Source organism: Ruditapes philippinarum, unplaced genomic scaffold (genome assembly GCF_026571515.1).
Source record: "Ruditapes philippinarum isolate M1 unplaced genomic scaffold, ASM2657151v2 ctg9976_1_1_1_1, whole genome shotgun sequence".
Classification (NCBI taxonomy): domain Eukaryota; kingdom Metazoa; phylum Mollusca; class Bivalvia; order Venerida; family Veneridae; genus Ruditapes; species Ruditapes philippinarum.
This window is the reverse complement of record NW_026859710.1, coordinates 24,625-46,915: the sequence shown is the minus strand read 5'-3', so window position 1 is coordinate 46,915 and position 22,291 is coordinate 24,625. Positions and strand designations below refer to the sequence as shown.

At 32.0% G+C, this 22,291-nt stretch overlaps 1 protein-coding gene and 2 long non-coding RNA genes across 3 annotated transcripts; 2 read left to right on the top strand and 1 right to left on the bottom strand.

Annotated features, from left to right (window-relative positions):
• The first annotated feature begins 4,574 nt into the window (after positions 1 to 4,574).
• Positions 4,575 to 17,099, top strand: LOC132757593 (uncharacterized). Its single transcript, XR_009629471.1, has 5 exons — positions 4,575 to 4,846; positions 5,344 to 5,408; positions 6,635 to 6,785; positions 15,224 to 15,407; positions 16,967 to 17,099. It is a non-coding gene; the product is annotated as an uncharacterized LOC132757593 (long non-coding RNA).
• On the bottom strand, positions 13,427 to 14,246 carry LOC132757592 (uncharacterized). The gene is made up of 2 exons (XR_009629470.1): positions 13,932 to 14,246; positions 13,427 to 13,894 (listed from the first exon to the last, which is right to left on the bottom strand). It is a non-coding gene; the product is annotated as an uncharacterized LOC132757592 (long non-coding RNA).
• Positions 17,100 to 18,220: 1,121 nt separating the features above from the next.
• On the top strand, positions 18,221 to 21,589 carry LOC132757591 (uncharacterized). Its single transcript, XM_060748915.1, has 3 exons — positions 18,221 to 18,310; positions 19,926 to 20,052; positions 21,486 to 21,589. The coding sequence occupies exons 1-3, from the start codon at positions 18,224 to 18,226 to the stop codon at positions 21,587 to 21,589; spliced, it is 318 nt and encodes a 105-aa protein (XP_060604898.1). The 5' UTR covers positions 18,221 to 18,223.
• The last annotated feature ends 702 nt before the right edge of the window (positions 21,590 to 22,291 follow it).

The following is a 22,291-nucleotide window of genomic DNA, read 5'->3' as shown; positions in this document are numbered from 1 at the left end:
AAAAAAAAATCATCGCAGATATATGAATACGACTGTGATCATTCAACCGTCAATGTGACACTTTCGTGTAATTTTATATAAAGCGACGGGTTGTAAAGTAAAGAAATACATGTGCCCTAAACGAGGAAAAGATGGCATCTTCCCAACAAAATATAGAGCGATGTGGTTTAAAGGTATAGCCTAGAGAATTAAGTGCATTTAATTTATAAGTTATTTCGAAGTTATAGACGTGATAAAGCTCTGTGCACGTATTCAATATACTTTTGCTTTCAAACCATTGATGAAAAAGATGATTGAAACATTGTTTGAAACAATATTATTAGAGACGGAATGCTTTTTTATTAAACAGCAGACGGAATACTTTTAATTAAAGAAAGCATTACTTAAACAAAAAATGGTGCTTCCTTTAAAAAATGTTCAAACTTGACCATGCTGAAAAAAACCTAAATGCATGTATAATACATTTTCCTTATTTTATATTAACAAGCGGACAGATTTATTATATAAGTATTTCAAGTAAAATTTGTCCGCTTTCTAAGTATCTTTGAGCAAACTTTTGTTACACTAATTTCTTGGAGCTGTATATCAAAACAAGGTTGTTCCAGGTGACTGATTTACTTACGTCGCAACTATTTACATTCAATGTCAGTCAATAACACCGCTTTTAAAATTTTAATATCCATAAGAGTGAAACCGTAGATGGTTAATTGCTACAATACGGTGTATATGACTGTAAAACTTAAACTTGTATTGTACCTACGTATTTATCTTTAATTCATTTGATAAACTGAATTGAAAGTTGATTTATTTTAAATTTGTATACACATCAAAACTCTGTACCTCACAGTCTGAATGCTTTAACAATTTACATTTTGCATTATTGTTGAAAAATAAAATATTTTGTTACAGCAAAAACACCATGAGAATGCTTTATTGGCGAATGTTTGATGTGTGCGATAAATGAATGTGGTTCAACCTATATGCCTAATAATGACAAAGTTGATGGCAAATGTTCATGATTAAGCCTGAACTGTAACACACGATCTAGACCACTTAGCCAAAGAATTATTTCCCTCACGCATATAGCGGAGTTTGCAATTATAGTTATGACGGAAAGTGTGTACTCAATAAACAATAGCTTACTTAATGCGAAAATAATAATAAGGAAATATAGCAATCATAATCAAGCGAGAAAATATGTTAAGTTAACATGAAGTGCTAAGAATAGGCTCCTTTGTTAAGATTGTCATTGTTTGAAATGAAAACGGAATTATGTGCATATTTAGTTTTTCCTTTCTTCCATTTACAGCGCACTTTTTCTGTAATTTTGCACCGGAGAAGAACCACTGATGTTCCGTTAGCTTACTGGATAGCTTTCTCTGGCGTGATTCAGTCCCACAGCGGAGAGGGACAAGTGCTTTGAAGTCAACGACTTTAACCACTCGGCCACCGACACTCCTTACAATTCGTTTGCCTTCTTCATTGAAAATCTTTTTCCTGGTATAACAGATGATGTACAATTTCACTTTATGCTCATTTACATATGAAATTTGAATTTCAACAAGCAAAGTTTTATTTTCCCCGAGTCTGATGTTTAAGTGCAGAGTTTAAAATCTGTTTACCAGCACCTCCCCTCGTCGCTGTAGGTTCGAATCCCATGAGAAACATTGAAAACGTTCATGTGAGGAAGCTCTTCAGATAGCTTATTAATGTTTGGTGGTTCTACTCTGGTGACATTAAGTGCCTGAAGTAATGCACGAAATGGCGCTACTAGTAAAACTGAAAAATTGCCAAAAGTTGAAAAGTTACCTTTTTGTTGTCGGTATGACTTGAAAATGAAACAAACCAAAAAATAAGCAAAGAAAATCTTTTTTGTATTGTGAAAGTGCATTATTAGTTATGTTCAGACAGTTTTATTTATAATATAAATTCTAACCATGGTTTCTTAGGCTTGTGGATAAAAGAAGTACAATGAATACATATCCTATCAAACATAAAAAAACTGAGAATTTTTCCATTGCGGTATAATTAACATTTAAATACGCCGATCACTTCTCTTTTAAAGAAAATAATATATTTTATAACAAAAAGTCTACTTTGTGCAGAAAAAAAGGAATACTTTTCTAATTGTTTGATATACAGGAGTCTTTATAAATTTATAAATAAATAAAGGATACATATGAAAGATTGAGTTTCATCATCTTTTAAACAAGGAAGTAAAAAGAGTGGTATCATAGCCTACTTTACTTGACTGCATCTCATTTTCTTGCGAAATAAGTAAAACGTCGATCACTGTAATAGACAACGACCATGACCTTCAATATTAATTTGTATTTTTCAATAGAATATATCCCTACATTATAAACCATGCTGGACAAAAAACTGCCCTTGCATATTTTAAGGCAATTTAGCATAATAAGTGTTTTTGTTCACTAAACTTTAGTTCATTTGAACAATTTACCTTTAAATAGTTTTTCCTAAAGTATCCTATTTCGTTATATTTTGTGTTTTCTATTCTTTTATTGTTGTAAAAATATCGTATGTATTCAATGTTTTAAACATTTAATATCTACAAAATAAATCCATTGCTATTATTCATTTTTTCTATGAGTGTAAAACATGTCTTAATTATTGGTTATCAATAATATAAACATTAAATCTCAAAGTGATTAGCTCACAGTGGAATCCTGATAATTGCGTATACCTTACAAATATATTAAAATACGTATAATCCATATACTAGAAAAACGATATCGCCGCTAAAGTAAAACGTCTATGCCAAGCGGGTTTCTGGCGACCATGTTTCTAAGGCTTAGCGCCCTGTGCCTTATTTTGCCATAATGTGGGAAAACTAAGCTAGAATGAGTTGCACATAGACAATCTGAATTTAATAAAATGTCTTAAAGTTTCTATTGTAATTAATTATCAGTCCAAGGAAATTCCAATGCAACGCGAGCATTTGACGGCCGTCTTTCTTAAGACAGTTCCTTGTGTCTTATATTGCACATGTTAAATTGCAACGCAATAGGATCAATTGGTAGCTCATGGAAGGATCAGGATGATAATGTAATTACATTTAAATAATGGAAGACGAAATTGCTGGACCACCTAAGGCGCGTTTCTCATGCGAGGTCATGTTTCTGAGGCAATGCATTGCCATGAAAATTGATCTCTAAGGTATTTCGTTGATTGATTTGATAAGAAATTAGACCATTTTGAAATAGATGATACTCCAATCTATTGCTTTTGGCTGAATAGCAGAAGCAAAGTCAAGCGAATAAGTATCTCACGGTTTATCACTCCGAAAGATAGTAATTAAGAAATAAACATAAGTAGAATATATATAGCAAACGAAATCAGCTTTACCAAGTGGTCATCTGACGGTCAAGTTTCAGAGCCTTGATTGGTCTCCAAGCTATTCTATTGGCTAAGCGAAAAAGAAAACGAACCATTGAGGTTGTTACGTCGGACTCCTGAAAGATGAGTCTGTTCATGGTGGTAAATTAAATTCTTTTGTTAATGATACAAACTATTTAGTTTTTATTCTTATCAGCATAAACATTTTACACGTTCATAGCCAGGTATTATGAGACGGTTTATAATCTTACATAAACATTGTATATACATGTATAAAACATACATAATAATTACAGAAAAGAATTATGTTGGACTTGATATAGTTATATAATTACAGAAATATCAGGGAATAACAATGTTTTGCGAAAACTAGACAGTATTTTTTTTCAAATGATACACGTATGTGAATATATTACGGTAATATTATTGTTAAATTTTTCAAGGGAGAAGTCATTATACTTTTAAATTTGTTTATATTTGACCAAGTATAATAGTATCATGGGAAATAAAGTGCCCAGAAAGAAAATCAGAAAAAATGGACATAATTATAACAGATGGTACTCATTGTAACTAAATTTCCTATTACATTTCACACAAAATTATTATATCGTTCCTATCTATATTTCGGAAGCGGCCTTCTTCTATAGCTTACCTATGAGCCAGACAAATATTAAGTTGCAGAATCAGTACTTGTTGAAGTTAAAATTTGTGAACGTTAAGCTGACAAAAATGAATAGACCATATGCAACCTAACAAAGACAGTCATCTGAAGAATAACAAGAATGCAGTGTCGTACAATTTTGGGAAATGGGTATTTTAGAATTCTTCAAAAAACAGTACATGATAATATAAAGATACTTATGGTTTACAAAGGGTATGTAAAACGTATCAGATTTCAATCTAAGAAATTGTTCTATATTTAGATATTTTCTTTGAAAGGCAAAAAAACTGACCTACATTTTTAAAAAACATCTACATACACATGATTTTTTTCAATTTCTGAATAAAACGAAAAGCTATTTACGTCCTTGAAAAGTGTATCGAATTATTTTGAAGTATATAGTACAAAAGTATCTCATTGATATACTTTTTGGGGTTACAATGTACACACTTTATACCTTTTTGGGTATCACATTGTTTTCCTTATATCAAATTGCATATTCTATTAACATTCTTTCGCATAGCAAAACTGAATAATTCGTCTTGCTTTTGAAAGTAAGCAGATGGAAAATTGTATCACAGTCAAATGGCATTCTAAATATATTTTCTAAATCTCGAATAGTACAGTTCATAAGTTATTTTTAGACAAAGAAACAACCTAAATACAAGGAGGGTGATTTTATACTACTTATTATTCGTTTGTTATATGCATTTGACCTAAATTGGGACGTAATAAGGGAGATCTGCCACCAGTTTAGCTGGAATGTCAGTGTGCGATCTCAACAGTGCCGTGGTAAATTGGAATTCAACAAAACAAGTAAACTTGTAGGTAGGTTTTTACCAATTGTCTCGTTGTTAAGATTAACGCTTATTTCTCGAAGGTGCGTTTATTGTGGATGGAATCATTTTTAAATCATAGGTTTAAAGTGTATCGGTGAATAATTTCTAACGTAAATTGAAGTGTTAAGAATAATTATATAAATAGTTAATGCAATGACAATCTACACTATACTTTTTAACTCACCAATTGTTCTATCATCTTTTTATTATCTATTATCGTTAAGATTTGAAAAGCATGGACAATGTCTCATAATGAGTTTAAGGATAAAACTGAAATTTTATGAATTTAGTCAAGTGACTGTTCATGAACAAAAAAAAAGGATTTATACTTAAATTTTGACAGTAACTTTTACTGGGGTTTTATGTCATTTCATTATTATCATTTTTGACAAAAGACAAACATAAATTGAGGAAATGTGTTTGCATCAAATCATTATACTAAAACCGTTCCATTTGTTTGCATTCCTGTCTATTCTTTATTCACAGTATTATTTGATAAAAGACGAACTGAAGGCGAACCAAGTCGACTTGGTAGAACATATAGAGGAAACGTATTCTTTTCTTCTTTTTTACAATATTTGCTGTTTTTAATAAATTATTTAATAAATTAATTTATAATAAATTAATCAATTTATTTATTTACTTATTAGTACCTACATTAATATAAATATGTTTATCACATGAACCGCGTCGCATAAGTGTAATGACCCCATTTATTAAAAAAGATGTTTCACTAATGTAATAACACTTTAACCTATTACTTCATGAGCATTTTGTAAAAAACGGCTATTTTCATTGAAAAGTCTCCCGTTACAAGTTCAAATTACTATAAGTATAAAACTATAAAAACTGCTGCAATACTATTCAAACTTGGCACAAATGTTGACTTTCCTGTTACCATGGCAACGAGGGGACATCTCAAATTGCCAAAAATCACTATAATAATTATGCGTTGATTTTTTTCCATCAAAATTGATAACAAAGTGCTGCAACATCTCATTTGAGTGATATAAAGTCAAATGCTTTTCAGCGTTGGTTACACGTTACCTTATAATCGATCTGGGGTCATTTTTAGCCTCTCACAAGTCCAAACTTTTCTTGGCGATGAGGGGGACTGCCGCCCTACCTTCAAATCCCCCAAACAGAAGGGGTACATCCCCCTTCTGGCAACCCCCTGATGTATCCTTTGGTTGGGGGCCGCGCCGAAAAAGTTGTCACTTTTTTAAACAACATTTCTCAAACAAAAGCAAGTGTTGGGGGGCTAAATAAGGCATTTTGTCACCATTTGAGACACCAAAATGGGGGGTGTGTATATCGCGTAATGGGTTAACGTGACGTCATTTGCGTTATATGCAATGGTTTGTTAAAGTGAGCTAATATAAACGTTACAATATTACTGTCAACCGGTCTTATTTAGAATATGTGATAACTAGAATATTCTATTCGTGTAGATTCAATACTAAATTTATTGAACTCGTCGAATAAAACAATAGTTTGCTCCCAGAGGTTCACATAATATTATTTTTAACTCGTTCAATAAATTTAGTATTAAAATTACACTCATTTAATATTCTCTATTTATTTATTAAATAAATTTTATGTATTTTTTTGTATTTTTTTATAATATTTTTAGTATAATAATTATGTATTTGCTTTCAAATGCTGAATTAAGTATAATAATTTACATATTAAATACTTGTTATGTTCCAAAGATTATATTACACATTCTATCTTTCAGATATTGACTGCAATTAATTTGAGCAAATTTATTTTACAGAAAGAAGTGTCTGAATAGATCTTAAATCAAACTGAATTTATCCGAATAACGGCTGGCCAAAACAACGCAAAAATGTTTCTTAAAACACTCGAGGCGGGTGACATGATTTCGTTTCACAAAAATGATATCACTCATTGGGGAATCTACGTTGGTATGATCATCTCTATTTGTTTATTCATTAATACTGAGTGAACATGGATACTACTCATAGTACGAGGGTTCTTCAAAAAGTTCTGTTATCGGGTATTAAAAACAAGATAAAGAAAATATATACGAAAATGGTTTATTTCATCCCTTCAAAATATTCACCACTTACAGAAATACACTTTTGTAATCGAAATTTCCACTGTCTAAATGCATCAGAGTAGTCTGCCCTTGGTATCAGTCTCAAACACTGATATACAGCACTTCCAAGTCCGCTTCTGGTGGTTTACCGACGTCCAGACAACATTTTTTTTAGCCGGGGAAATATAAAAAAGTCACATGGACTTAAATCCGGCGAATAAGGGGGGTGGCTTAACACATTTACCTTTTCTTCAGCGAGAAAGTTAACAACCCCCCTGCTTTTTATGCGCGGGGGCATTATCATGTAGTAAATTTACTCCCCTTAATCCAGTACTTGAACGTTTCTTTTTATAAAACTTTTTTATCCTTTTTAGCACAACGTTCTTATAATATGTTCCAGTGATTGTTTTTCCAGATTGTGATGGTATCTGAATAACTGGACCAAGATGATTGAAAAAAAGGTGTACAGAACTTTCTTTGAGCTTTTCTGCCGTTTAGCCACTACTGGACGTTTTTGATGTTTTCCTCTCCATTGTTTATTATCACCCCTCCTTTGTGGCTCAAACATGTAGACCCAAGTCTCATCTCCAGTTAACATATTAGAAATAGTTCTGCTGTCAAATGTTTTGAACGCTTTAAGGAGTTTTTTTGAACACATGACTCATTTTTTTCTGGTCATTGGTCAGTAAATGGGGCACCCAACGTGCACAAACCTTTTTAAGTCCAAGTTTTTTAACAGAATTTCATGAACACTTCCTTCTGAAATGCCAACACTATTAGCCATATTGTTATGTATGCAACATATTACATGTATATAGTTTGTATCTGACCAGTTGGTATTTCCAATTTTATCATTGTTCTATTTTTAGAACATAAACTACATGTATGTAGTAGAATGTTCTTAACTGTTTGAGAAAACTCATGCATTATATTTAGATAGAAACTTCTGGAATGATCTTTATTGTTGAAGTTGCTAGATTATGATTACTTGAGAACATAATAGACCTTTCTGGAAACTTCTTAGTTAATATATATAAGGAGACATTTTTCATTAATCTTATCTTTAAGTCATCAGTTACCTTTTTAGTCATCAGTGATCTTTAAGTCATCAGTTACCTTTTTAGTCATCAGTGATCTTTTAAGTCATCAATATATTTGGAGTATTATTCAACTTGGAAATTAAGTGATTTATTGGAGCTTGGATTATTAATTATTCTTGTGGATTTTATTGTGGGAATTTATTCTAAAGTGTTCTTGGATTTAACTGTGCTATTCAAAAAGGGATCATTCCAGGATCAGACTAGACATTTGAATTTTACATTTATATTTGGACTTCAGGTATTTGTACACATAATTTGTTGTTTTAATTTTCTTTAATAATTTTTCTGTAATAAATTTGTTATTGTTACAAGTTTGTTGCTGGATTTTCTTTCTCGTTACGCCTGGCTCGTAACAGAAATTGGGGGCTCGTCCGGGATTGAATATTTCTTTTTGGCTACATTATTGGAAATTATTACCATTTATTCTACATTTTATTATTACCGTATTTACTCATCTGAGTTGATATCATAGTTGTTCTATTAAGTGTACCTTTCATTTTGAAATTTTTGAAACACATCACTTTCTGAGTTTAAAACCAGCAGCAAGCAGTCATGTCTTTTAATTTAGAAAAGTTTGTAGCTGAACCTTCCCAGGAGGTATTAGATTTGGCTAAGAAAACTGATTTGCTCGATCTTGCAAAAAAGTATAATTTATTAGAAATTAAATCTTCAATGCGTAAACAAGAAATTAAAAATTCTCTAATTCATTATTTTGTGGATGAAGATATTTTTGGACAAGATGCACTTTCTCAGATTGTTGAAACAAACCCAGAAATTAAGATAAAAGAGCTTGAACTTCAATTTAAATTTGAACTAGAGAAAATGCAGTTAGAGAAAGAAAGGGAAGAAAGGCAGTTACAGTTAGAAAAAGAAAGGGAAGAAAGACAGTTAGAAAAAGAAAGGGAAGAAAGACTGTTAGAAAAAGAAAGGGAAGAAAAAGAAAGGGAAAGACAGTTTGAAAAAGAAAGGGAAGAGAGAAAATTAGAAAAAGAAAGGGAGGAGAGAAAATTAGAAAAAGAAAGAGAAGAGAGAGAATTTCAGTTAAGAATGAGAGAATTAGAAATCAAAGAGAGAGCAAATCAGTTTGAACATAGAATAAATTCAAAATTTGATGTCACTAAAAATATTAGGCTTGTTCCACCTTTCCAAGAAAAAGAAGTTGATAAGTATTTTCTTCATTTTGAAAAGGTTGCTGAAAATTTAAAATGGCCGAGAGAGCACTGGACATTACTTTTACAGAGCGTCTTAACTGGTAAAGCTCGTGAAATCTATACACAACTTACTGTTGAACAAAGCTCTAATTATGATAATGTAAAAGAATTAATTCTGAAAGGTTACGAGTTAGTACCAGAGGCCTACAGGCAAAAATTCAGAAATTCTAAGAAAGAAATTGGTCAAACCCATGTCGAATTTGCAAGAGAAAAAGAACAACTTTTTGATCGGTGGTGTCTATCTAAGAAAATTAATAAAAATCATGAAAAGCTTAGACAGCTCATGTTAGTTGAAGAGTTTAAACGTTGTATTCACTCTGATGTTAAGTCTTTCTTAGATGAAAAACAGGTAGAAACTTTAGAAGAAGCTGCCCGTCTAGCTGACGATTATTCTTTAACCCACAAAGTCTCATTTATAAATAAAGGGAAGTCCACACCCTCACATTTTAATTCCAAGTTCAGTTCTGGTAATATATCTGGCTTATCTAGTCAGTCAAATACTCCCAAACCAAAGTCATCTGATGAAAATAAAGGTCATAGTCCCTTATCTCGTCCTACATGCAATTATTGCAAGAAAACTGGACATCTTATATCTGATTGCTTTACCTTAAAAAGGAGGCAACACCAACGTGATGAGGCCAAACCCACAGGTCTTACCACTTCAAGGTCTGAACCTCAGTCTTGTATTGATAACAATGCAATTTTGAAGGTCAAAGAACCCAAGTCTGATTCTATAATGGAGATTTATGAACCATTCCTTTCGGAAGGTTCCGTGTCACTTATCGGTGATACTTGCCCACCTACTCCTATTACAATTTTAAGAGACACAGGAGCTTCTCAATCTCTTATTTTAGCAGATACACTGCCTTTTTCTGAGAAGACTTCTTCTGGATCTAGTGTCCTTATTCAGGGTGTAGAGTGTGGTTTTTCTAATGTTCCTCTCCATAATATTTATTTGTCCTCAGATTTGGTAACTGGGCCGGTGGCTGTAGGTATAAGATCTTTCTTACCCTTTAAAGGTGTTCATTTATTGCTAGGTAATGACTTAGCTGGAGATAAGGTAGTGGTTAATCCACTTGTAACTGACACTCCTTGTGTGGATCAGATACCTGACCCCATTGAGCAGGAAATTCCTGACCTTTACCCTTCATGTGCAGTTACTCGAGCTATGGCTAAGAAGGCCATTCAAGATTCAGATATTGACTTAGCTGATACTTTTATAGGTCAGTCTTTTGATAATGAAATGAATTTTTCTCTTACTCCTACTCTGCCTGAAACTCAGACAGATTTTTCAATATCTGACTTTTCTACACCAAGATCTAAAGATCAAGGTCATGACATGCTGTCAAGGTCACAGCTTATCCAGGAACAACAAAATGATCCTGAGATTTCAGTCCTTTATCAAAAGGCTTTTAGTGAAGATGAAGCTTTACAAGTCCCTGTTTGTTATTATGAAAAGAATGGGATTTTAATGAGAAAATGGCGACCGCCCGATGTCCCTGCTGAAGAGGAGTGGACTGTTAATCACCAAATTGTGGTCCCAAAATCATATCGCCAGGAAATATTAAGCTTGGCTCATGAAACACCCATGGCAGGTCATTTAGGTGTTAATAAAACCTACCATAAAATTCTCAATCATTTTTATTGGCCTGGCCTTAAAGCAGATGTATCTAGGTACTGTAAATCTTGTCATACTTGTCAGATGGTTGGAAAACCTAACCAGACAATACCTAAAGCTCATTTACAGCCTATTCCTGCATTTGATGAACCTTTTAGTAGAGTTATTATTGACTGTGTAGGTCCATTACCAAAAACTAAATCAGGTTCTCAGTACTTATTAACTATTATGTGTGCTTCTACGCGCTTCCCTGAAGCTATTCCTTTAAGGAATATTAAAGCCAAAACTATTGTTAAGGCTCTTGTGAAGTTTTTCACTTTTGTTGGATTACCTAAATCAGTACAGTCTGATCAAGGGTCAAATTTTATGTCTGGTATTTTCCAGCAGGTCATGCATGAGTTAGGAATTACTCAATATAGGTCTTCAGCTTATCACCCTGAAAGTCAAGGTGCATTAGAAAGATTTCACCAGACTCTGAAAAATATGATAAGGTCATATTGTTTTGACACTGAAAAAGACTGGGATGAAGGCATCCATTTATTGTTATTTGCTGTAAGAGAATCTGTTCAGGAATCTCTTGGCTTCAGCCCTTTTGAATTAGTATTTGGTCACACTGTCCGAGGACCCTTAAAACTTCTCAAAGAGAAATTCCTGTCTGAAGATGACATATCTTTAAATTTGCTTCAGTATGTATCAGATTTTCGAAATAGGTTGACTAATGCATGTGAGTTAGCTAGGGTTAATTTAAAATCAACACAAAGTAAAATGAAATCAAGGTATGATGAGAATGCTCAGGAAAGAAGTTTTAACCCTGGTGATAGAGTACTTGCTCTTTTACCTATACCTGGAAAACCATTACAGGCAAGATACTTTGGTCCTTATACTATTGAAAAGAAAGTCAGTGACCTTAATTATATTATTAATACTCCTGGGAGGCGAAAGCAAAAGCAAATGTGTCATATAAATATGTTAAAAGAATATTTTGACAGAGATAGCAAAATTAGTAAACCTATATCTTTTGTAAACTCTGTTCCACAAAATCAATGTTCAATTGAATCTAATAGTTGTGAAAATTTTGAAAAGTCTGATCCTGGTTCAGCAAAGCTTGAAAACTCTGATATTCTGAAAAATCTGGATGAAAAACTTGCTCACTTAGAACCGTCAAAACGAGATGAACTGAAACAGCTTATTTATGAATATGAACACTTATTTCCTGATATTCCCACACGGACTGATAAAATACATCATGACGTCATTCTTGAAAACTCTGAACCAATAAAACAACATCCATATAGAACGAATCCTGTAAAACAAAAGTACCTAAGACAAGAAGTTAAGTATTTATTGGATAATGACTTTATTGAACCAAGTCAATTAAGCAGTTACAGCTCTCCATGTATTCTTGTACCGAAATCAAATGGAACATATAGAATGTGTACAGATTATCGTAAAGTAAACTTTGTAACAAAAACTGATTCATTTCCGATACCAAAAATTGATGATTGTATTGACAAAATTGGAAAAGCAAAGTATGTAACAAAGTTTGATCTTCTAAAAGGATTCTGGCAAGTTACACTTACTGATAGAGCTAAAGAAATATCAGCCTTTGTAACACCAGACGGCTTATATCAATATAAAGTCATGCCATTTGGTATGAAAAACTCACCAGCAACTTTTCAGAGACTTATTAACATGGTAATATCTGGGCTACACGGATGTGACGCATACATTGATGACGCAATCATCTACTCTGATGAATGGGAGGAACATCTCAAAACTATACGAGCATTCTTCGACCGACTTAGTGATGCTAAATTGACAGTTAATTTTGCAAAAAGTGAATTTTGTCATGCAATTTTAACATTTTTAGGACATGTAGTGGGACAGGGTAAAGTTAAACCAATAGAAGCTTAGGTCAAAGCTATCTCTGAATTTCCTGTGCCTACTTGTAAAAGACAACTGATGCGATTTCTTGGTATGGCAGGGTATTATCGTAAATTTTGTAATAATTTTTCGGTTATTGCAGAACCATTGACAAATTTGTTAAAGAAAAGAAACAAATTCATTTGGAATGACAAGTGTCAAATGGCATTTGACAGCCTGAAAGCCATACTTAAGAGTGCACCAGTTCTCTTGGCACCAGATTTTAATAAAAACTTTAAGTTAGCTGTAGATGCTAGTGACATAGGTGCTGGAAGTGTATTGATCCAAGAAGACAACAATGGTGTTGACCATCCCGTTTGTTACTTTTCTAAAAAGTTTAATGAACATCAGAAAAATTACTCTACTATAGAGAAAGAATGCCTTGCTCTTATTCTTGCTATTCAGCATTTTGAAGTTTATCTAACTTCTTCAAAGTTGCCTGTTGTTGTCTTTAGTGATCACAATCCCCTCACTTTCTTGCATAAACTTAAAAACAAAAATCAAAGGTTGTTGAGGTGGAGCTTATTTTTGCAAGAATATAGTCTTGACATTAGACACATTAAAGGGAAAGATAATTTGATCCCTGATGCACTTTCACGTGTCTAAAACTGTTATTTGCAGTATTTTAAATTAAACATGTATATGATATGATTGATTTTCTTTTTGTTTTTTTTTGTTGTTGTTTGCTATTGTTTGTAATACACATATATATGAATGAATGTATAAAATTGTTTAACATTTCTCCTATGTTATTTGTAAGTTACATTGTTTGGATTTATGTAAAAGAAATATTCATTTCATTCATATTTCTTTTTCTTGAAGAGGGGAAGTGTTATGTATGCAACATATTACATGTATATAGTTTGTATCTGACCAGTTGGTATTTCCAATTTTATCATTGTTCTATTTTTAGAACATAAACTACATGTATGTACTAGAATGTTCTTAACTGTTTGAGAAAACTCATGCATTATATTTAGATAGAAACTTCTGGAATGATCTTTATTGTTGAAGTTGCTAGATTATGATTACTTGAGAACATAATAGACCTTTCTGGAAACTTCTTAGTTAATATATATAAGGAGACATTTTTCATTAATCTTATCTTTAAGTCATCAGTTACCTTTTAAGTCATCAGTGATCTTTAAGTCATCAGTTACCTTTTTAGTCATCAGTGATCTTTTAAGTCATCAATATATTTGGAGTATTATTCAACTTGGAAATTAAGTGATTTATTGGAGCTTGGATTATTAATTATTCTTGTGGATTTTATTGTGGGAATTTATTCTTAAGTGTTCTTGGATTTACCTGTGCTATTCAAAAAGGGATCATTCCAGGATCAGACTAGACATTTGAATTTTACATTTATATTTGGACTTCAGGTATTTGTACACATAATTTGTTGTTTTAATTTTCTTTAATAATTTTTCTGTAATAAATTTGTTATTGTTACAAGTTTGTTGCTGGATTTTCTTTCTCGTTACGCCTGGCTCGTAACAATATCTTTTACTGTATAACGGCCATATTCTTCCACCAATGCTTTCACAGCAGCCACATGCTTATCAGTCACTGACGACTTCGGACGTCCACTTCGATGACCATCTTTAATCACAGAAAGCCCACCTTTAAATTTTTTCGCCCATCTACAATATGTCATAAATGATACCACGAATGTCCATAAATACCATTCAGCTCATTATAAATGTCTTTTGGAGATACATGCAAAGCAGTGCGACTTTTAATATAAGTGCGTACTTCAACTTTGTAATGTCGTTTCATTGTTATTTCCAAAATATGGCCAGTGTATATGAGTGACACTACTTCAAAACTGAATAATTTTGTCATTATTGCATCGATTTGCACGTGTTTTTCGTGCTTATATAGTGTGAATATTCATGTACATTAATGTATATGTTTATTGAAGCAAAACCGTCGATTTCGCTACGGAAGACCATTGGTAACAAAACTTTTTGAATAAACCTCGTAATTTGTTACAATTCAGAATGTATAGTAACTTCTCCAAAAAGATAAAATTTAAGATTTGCGGTTGTTTAGAAAAGTACAAGTATACATATGAAGTCTTTCCCAGATGTTAAAATGAGACACAAGGAAATGAGAAATTGAAAAATACTAAATAGTTTTAAAGGATTTTAATCAATTTCTACAATGTTCTTATTCCAAAAGAAATGGAAAGAATTGCAATATTCCATTTCCACAATATTCTTTCACCAACAGAAATCGAAAGGATTACATTATTCAACTTCCAAATATTATATTACCAACAATTATTTAACGATTTAAGTGTTAATGAACAAAACACTGTATAATCTATTTTGCATCCGTGTCTGATTTACTAGAAATCTATTATTTTTATCAATTAAATTTTATAAATATATTTTCTTTACGACTTAACATTACAGCTCAAATTCAATTTTTAATAATTCTTTTAAAGGGAACAAAAAGGTGGTTCACCTTACTGGGAAGAAAAAAAAGAAAAAAGACCCTTCTCATCCTTTTTTCACTGTCGCCGATAAAGAATATGCAAAAGCCATTGTAAAAGAAGATGATTTCTTTGTGGTGGCTAAAATGTTTGATACATATGAGAGAAACCTCTCCGACAAAAAGAAAGGGATGATGTAAGATGCATTTAATTCCTTAGTTTGTACTTTTTAACTTCTGGTAAAATTGTCACATGTTTCACAATACTCACCGTCTTGTTTTATTGTTTACATACAGTTTTTTTCTGCTTTTAATGAACAAACTGTTTATGTTGTTATCTATAAAGTTTCGTGTCCTGTTGATAATGGATTGTATTTCTAAAGTTTTACTTTGATATTGCTGCATTTTTAGATAAGCAAAAAATGAAAATTTAAATTAGATGACGAAATTTTCTTAAACTTTGAATGATTTAGGAGAATAACAATCGGAAAAAATGATGCAAAATCCATGGTCTACATCAAAATTAGATTACTTCAAACAGGGTCAACTTTATTTCCCTGTTTAAGTGATAAATTTGCTGAGAATCTTACATTCATTCATCAATACACAGTTTACATGTACATACAGGTATCAAGTGACGTAGTATATGGTAAGCATGATACAATCGATGTGTGTTAACAAATTGAGGTGTGAAGTACATAATGACCTGATCAAACTGGATTACGATTTTGTGTCAGATTTTTTTTACTGTTTATGTAATGCCAACGGAAGATTTTTTTAGACAGCATTTTTTTTATTTCACCTTCCTATTGCTACATGAATTCTATGTGAAAATGTTGATAGATCTACCTTCCATTTAAAGAGAAAAAACTTTGGATATGAATATGTCATAAATTAAAGTATGATATTTATTTTAAGGATTTTGAATGCATCAGATTCAAGTTTATTTGTACTAAAATGATTCAATATAAATCTAATATAAAATAAAAAATAATTTTTAAATGATATACATGCAATTAACTATAATGTTTTACCGGGATTCTCATTTTATTTACATCAAGTATTTAAAGAACCTATGTTTATTTACAATTGGTTACATATTATTCCTTCACACAGTTATGTATTTTAATTTTCTTTGAGACTGTATTAAGAGACTCCCTGTCATATGTGACCTTTTTCTGAGGGTCCCTTGGAAAGTCACATATGACAGTCTTGACTGTATTTTAAAGAAGTCTATACGCAAAATTGTTTTCTTCAAGTTTGTCTTTTTGGAAGAAATATGTAAAATGTGTACTCACTGAATCACAGCAAAATATCCGTAAAATAGATTTTTTTTCAAACTTCTCTTATTGACTGTTTATAAAATCAAAATAATGTGAAATACACTAAGGTATCCTTATACTTTATATTGACTTATCTCTTCTTGAAAATGATCTTAATACGCTAAAAACTAACATTAGGTCGTACTATACTCATAAAGTTAGAGGAAGGCCCCAGTTATCCACCAATTTGTTCCAGTTTTATTGCAGAGTTAAAGAAATTACTTTTAGCTAGTTACATTTGCCTTTCCTTACATACATTTGAAAAATGTAGATACTGTCAGATTTGTCCTTTTACGGGTATATCGGCTAATTCAATGAAGAAAATGAAAGGGTGAACTTTATACGTAACAGACACAGAACAATTTCTCCAATACCAGTACTTGCTTTTTAGCCACATGGACACAGGTACAAATATCAACTTTTTTTATATATAGCCCATACAACCCAGGGGATATAGTGAAATTAGCAAAAGTAATGAAAGGACGTATATTTTATGACACAAGGTGGAACAGTTGCGAGAAAATGGCTATTTTCTGCAGATATGTTACTCCTGATGATACGCCAGAGGTAAAAAGGAACAAATGTTTAATTGTTCATTTATACTTTTTATGATTTTAATAATATAAATAAACTGATAACTTGTTAAAGAAAATAAGTTTTGATCATGAAAAATCTGATGCATGTTTGTTGACGAATTAGGCCCTTGAAGCTTAATCCTTTTAAAAATGAACGAGTATTGTTGTAGAAAAGCTATATGCTATAGAGTTTTCCCAAAAAGATTAATTCGCTGATCAAATGAGGATCTGTGAATCTTTTCTCTCTGATATTAATTATAATTATATTTTCAAAGGTGCTAACAGAGTTAGAAAATGATTCAATTATTTTACGAAGTCTGCACATAATCCATTTGCATACAACATACATTTGACGTCTTTTGACGACAAACAAAGAAAGTCCAAAACAAATTTGGTTTCACATTGTATCCATTACTATTGAAGAATTATTATTAAACATATCTTATCTATTTATTTTGCTTTTGTTAAATCAAGGTAAACACTTGTAAACAACTTTGATATATAGTGTTAACTGACACATTAAAGTCATTTATTACAGAGTGAGGATGAAGACGATGATGTAAATATAGCTTTATTGTATATTTTTAATAAGTCAACTCATTTTTAATCCTATCTGATTTTATTAAAGATAAGACTTGTCAGATGTATTTAAAATACAGGGTATTTATCTAACAATAACATGAAATCGATATTTTTTACCTGAAACAAATATGATTAAAGTTAACATCTTGTATCATTATATATCTTATTATATCTAAGGCTGGAGGAACATCTTTTATGATACATAGCGTTCGGTGGTGTTTACATTAATGTGTGCCATGATATGGACTTTTATGAGAATTGAAATGATATAAGAAAACTCAAATTTTTTGAGGGCTATACCTATTTTTAAACCTTTATAACAAGATGAGGTCGTTATAGATCTGTAGCTTCAACTCTCACAACATGTTTTAACATGTAATCATGATGTATATGTAGGTAATTAACTTCCGGACCTTATAGGTTAGAATTTATCTGTCACTAATTATTAACTGCTTTTTTATGATTTTTTATATGTGTTGGCAATATACTTCCAAAATAATTATGTTATGACAATTTTAAATACAGAAAAACGCTATGCAGTCGATTCCTGAAGCAGCAGCCTATATTCGCCGTGACGATGAAGAAAATGTAACTCTTCTTGATGAACCTGAACCTGATGAGGTAAATTACTGTTTAAAATTTACAATGGAAACTAACATGTGTGCAATAATAATTGAAACTATAACGATATGAAATTAAGTAAGATATACCTATTCATCTTTACAATATTTTATAGAGAGTACTCACCTCCTAGATTTTCATATTCATTCAAAATCGGAAGCATTGCTATGCCTACATAAAAAGTGGATAGCATACTGAAATAGGATTGTCCGTCTCCCTTGCGTGCGTGCGTCCTCTTTTCCTCATTCGATCAATAAATAAAAAAAAGAATAAGCCCATGTTCGTCATTAATAAAGACCATTGCCGAGGGCAGAAAATGATCCAAATAATGTTTATAGAACACACTGTGTGTAAAGTCATTTTCCGATCACTAACTATTTGTCAACGGCCAAAGTCACAGTCAGAGTTTGTGTGAAATCATTGTCCTATTAATAAAGTCTGAAGGAAATATTAAGCTTAAATTTGTGAAACTATGTACAGGCAAAGCACCTGACGGATTATTACCCATTCAATTTTTATTTGTCAGTTGGTCTAATGTCAAATTACATAGTTTATTTGATAAACATTCTTTCCGGGCCAATAATGTAATAAGAAATATGCCTTGGTTTAACATTTTTTTAGGGCCAGGAAACGATTTCTTATTTATTGGGACATGGGGTACGATCGTTGTGGAACTTGCTTGACTCTTCTGTTCAATAAATTTTAGGGAAAACGTAAACTAACATGCTGGGTTATCTGAAGTCATTCTGTGTTTAATTTATCTCTTTCTTTTTTCTCTTTTCTTTTTTACTTAGTGGGGACATCGCAAGTGACAAGTAAATGATATATTTTGATTTTCAGGTCAACATAAATTGTAAGGTTCCAGTGACACTTTCAATAAAATCCTTATCCATTCAATGTTAATTAAGGAAATTAGCTCTCATCTGTTTGTTCATATTTCATATTTTGTTATTTAAGTAGGAGCATAGCACTTTTCAAAAGGTTCATGTTACTTGACTTGACAGTTTATGATACACAAATTTCATTACACACACGACGTTTTCTTTTTCCGAATCATATTGCCTATATATATATATATATATGACTGTATTTTTGCTGCGAAAGTTTCACATAATCTACATAGATTTTGATCTACATAAAAGGAAAGGAAAACTGCTCATTATACGAACTTACTAAAATATACGAAGATACAGATTCGAACTTTGCACACCAAATACTTAAGATGAGCTTTCTAGCGGCACCCGCTTTTCGGGTTTGTGTGTGTAAACTTACTTTTAATAAATATTATTGCAATGGGTAAAAGTAAAAGTTAATATAATCAATTACATTACCTATTTTGACGATAACTTTAACCGTATCGTTTTCATACTAAAATATTATGTCATTGATCATTGATAAATTACATAAATTGCAAGAAAGTTACACAACTGTATACTCTGACATTATAGTTATATTTTTAGTGAAAGTGTGTTCTTGTTAAATATTTGCATTGGTTCTGGAAATGAATTAGAACTTTCGGAGCTTTTCATAGCAAACAATTGTAAATACACTATTTGATAAAGCAAAAAAACATTTAGATGATTCATATCGTCTTACCATTAATTTATTTGTGTAGGAGCAGCTGGACATCAAAGCAGAAAAATACATCAAACAACATAATGAAAAAAATTTAACAGAGCTAGAAGAGGGAGATCTTGTTAGGATTCGACACTTTTTGTACGATCATTGGCTTGTGTATATTGGTACGTTGGAATTCTACTTTAACTTTGAGTTTATGACAGGATATCTTTATATCCTGTTGTCAGAGATTTTATGTATGATCAGTTAAAGGACATTTGCTAACACAATTGAGTTGAGACAGTGTACGAAGGGTGTTCAATGCAACTAAGTCAATTTACAGAAGTGCTTAACAAACAGTGCCAAAATAATTATCTCAATCTTTCAAAATACTCACCTCCGTGTGATATACAATGTTTTAGTCTTTAAATCTTATTTTTAAATGCGTTTTCATAATCTTTTCGATATTTTCTTCCTGCAAGGTGTTTTTTGAGCCTCGGAAAAAGGAAAAAGTCACAAGGAGCAAAATCTGGCAAAAAAGGAGTATGCGGAAACTCGACAACCTTTTCCTGTTTCAGATATTCTCGTTTAATAGCCCTCGTGTGACAAAGCATTGTCATGCAACAACCTGACACCACGAAGACCAGTTGTTGGTCGACGGTTTTTGAAATATTTCTTTAATTTATGAAAAACCCTGTCTGTGTAAAACTTGTCATTTACAGATTCACCCTTTGGTACGGCAATTTGAATAGCAGGACCTTAATTAGTAAAGAAAATTACACACATGACCTCTTTGACGCTCATGGTGCGTTTTGCTATGCAAGGTCTTTGATTTCCTTTGGTTGCCAATATTTTGTTACGTATCTTTCGCCTGGGCGCACGTTTCATCGCCAGTGATGATATTTGCAAAATATCGATTGTTGTATAAAGGAAAATGGAGATTCTTACCCTTACAAGTTTTTGCTCTTTTGTAAGGAGATGGGGTATTCATCTGGAACTGATCCGTCTCATTTTTAAATCACGGTTGAAAATTGTATGAGCGGCTCCTACAGAGATATCAAAGCATTTAGCTATATACTAAATCTTGCATCAGTAGCAATCACATCCTTTACTGTCTCAACCATGTTTGGCGAAGTTGCAGTTTTCGGGCGGCGTGCATAAGGTGCACCCTTTACTTAACCCACACCAATTTTATATTACATCTCCGTGTGAATGATGAAAAAGACAGGTTATTGTTCCCATAAACATGACATACTTCATTTATTTAAAATATGTCTTTCGTCTGTATACCAAGAATTCAGGTCCTTGATATATGATTGTAGTTGGTCAGTGAAAGGAGACATTTTCCCAACCATTTAGCTTTAGTAAACACGAGTAGATAGCGTTGATCGAGCTTTTGTCAAAGCAATACTGAACTGATTTACACATGTATTGTATCAATTGAGAGCTTACACAACCATCTATGCGATGCATGTACAAAGTTCGTGCAAAACCTGGTTACAAGCGAGATACTGGCCTAGTTACAGTCATATTTGAACATTCCTCGTTTATCACTTATACTCATTAGTAACTTCATAAAGGTAACAAATAAAAATATCATTCTTTGTTTTTTATTAAGGGAACGGTGAGGTCATTCATTTCTCTTCACCAGATAATAAGCGGGGCAAAAAGCAAAGAGCTAAGCAATTTATAAATAATTTCTCCGTCTTCGGTGCCCTTTGATTAATTAAGGTAATAGTTGTGATGGTTTTCGTCGCGGTGACTCTTGTTTTCATAGCCGGTGGACTCGTACTGAAATATGCAGACTAAATGAACAGTGTGGATAAGGAACTTGAAATTATAGCAAAGTAGTGTTGTATTGTTCTGATGGATGAAATTGAAATGCATGCCTTTTATTTGTTCCTCTACTTATATAAGATAAATATCAGTTTAATTTTTTACATAAAATTGTGACTAATTGTTTGCATAAACTTAACGATTCATATGAATGTTCGTCTTTCTCAACATATATGTCCAACAAAACAATATTTGTTTGTGGTAATCACATTTTTTTCTCGTGTAGAGCAAACACGTTCTCTTATTCTGGGACTATACTCCCATACTCTTTACAGAATGACAAGAACGTGTACCATTGTGACCTCCATTAAAAAACCACTATATGAGCATACTTGCTTCGGGTGTAAGCGGTGCTAGGGGCCGTGGACGGTAGCTTGCAATTCCCAAAACATTTCAAGATCAGTTAAACAGAGCATGCAACATTTTCAGTTTTGCCGCTCTGGGAATCTATAAAGATTCCGTTTTACTCTATTTTTGCAAGTTATAAGGAAAATACTTTGAAAAAGATATATCTTATCTCGTTCTGTATTAAGTTTGATTATACGTTCTTTATTTAGATCTATGTACCATCTACATTTATTTAAACTA

Bases quoted from the DNA above. Each gene is read 5' to 3' on its own strand.
- LOC132757591 (XM_060748915.1), top strand. From the start codon at position 18,224: ATGCAGTCGATTCCTGAAGCAGCAGCCTATATTCGCCGTGACGATGAA. The intron at 18,311-19,925 runs GTAAATTACTGT...TTATTTGTGTAG, and splicing joins ATGAACCTGAACCTGATGAG to GAGCAGCTGGACATCAAAGC. The intron at 20,053-21,485 runs GTACGTTGGAAT...TTTTTTATTAAG, and splicing joins TCATTGGCTTGTGTATATTG to GGAACGGTGAGGTCATTCAT.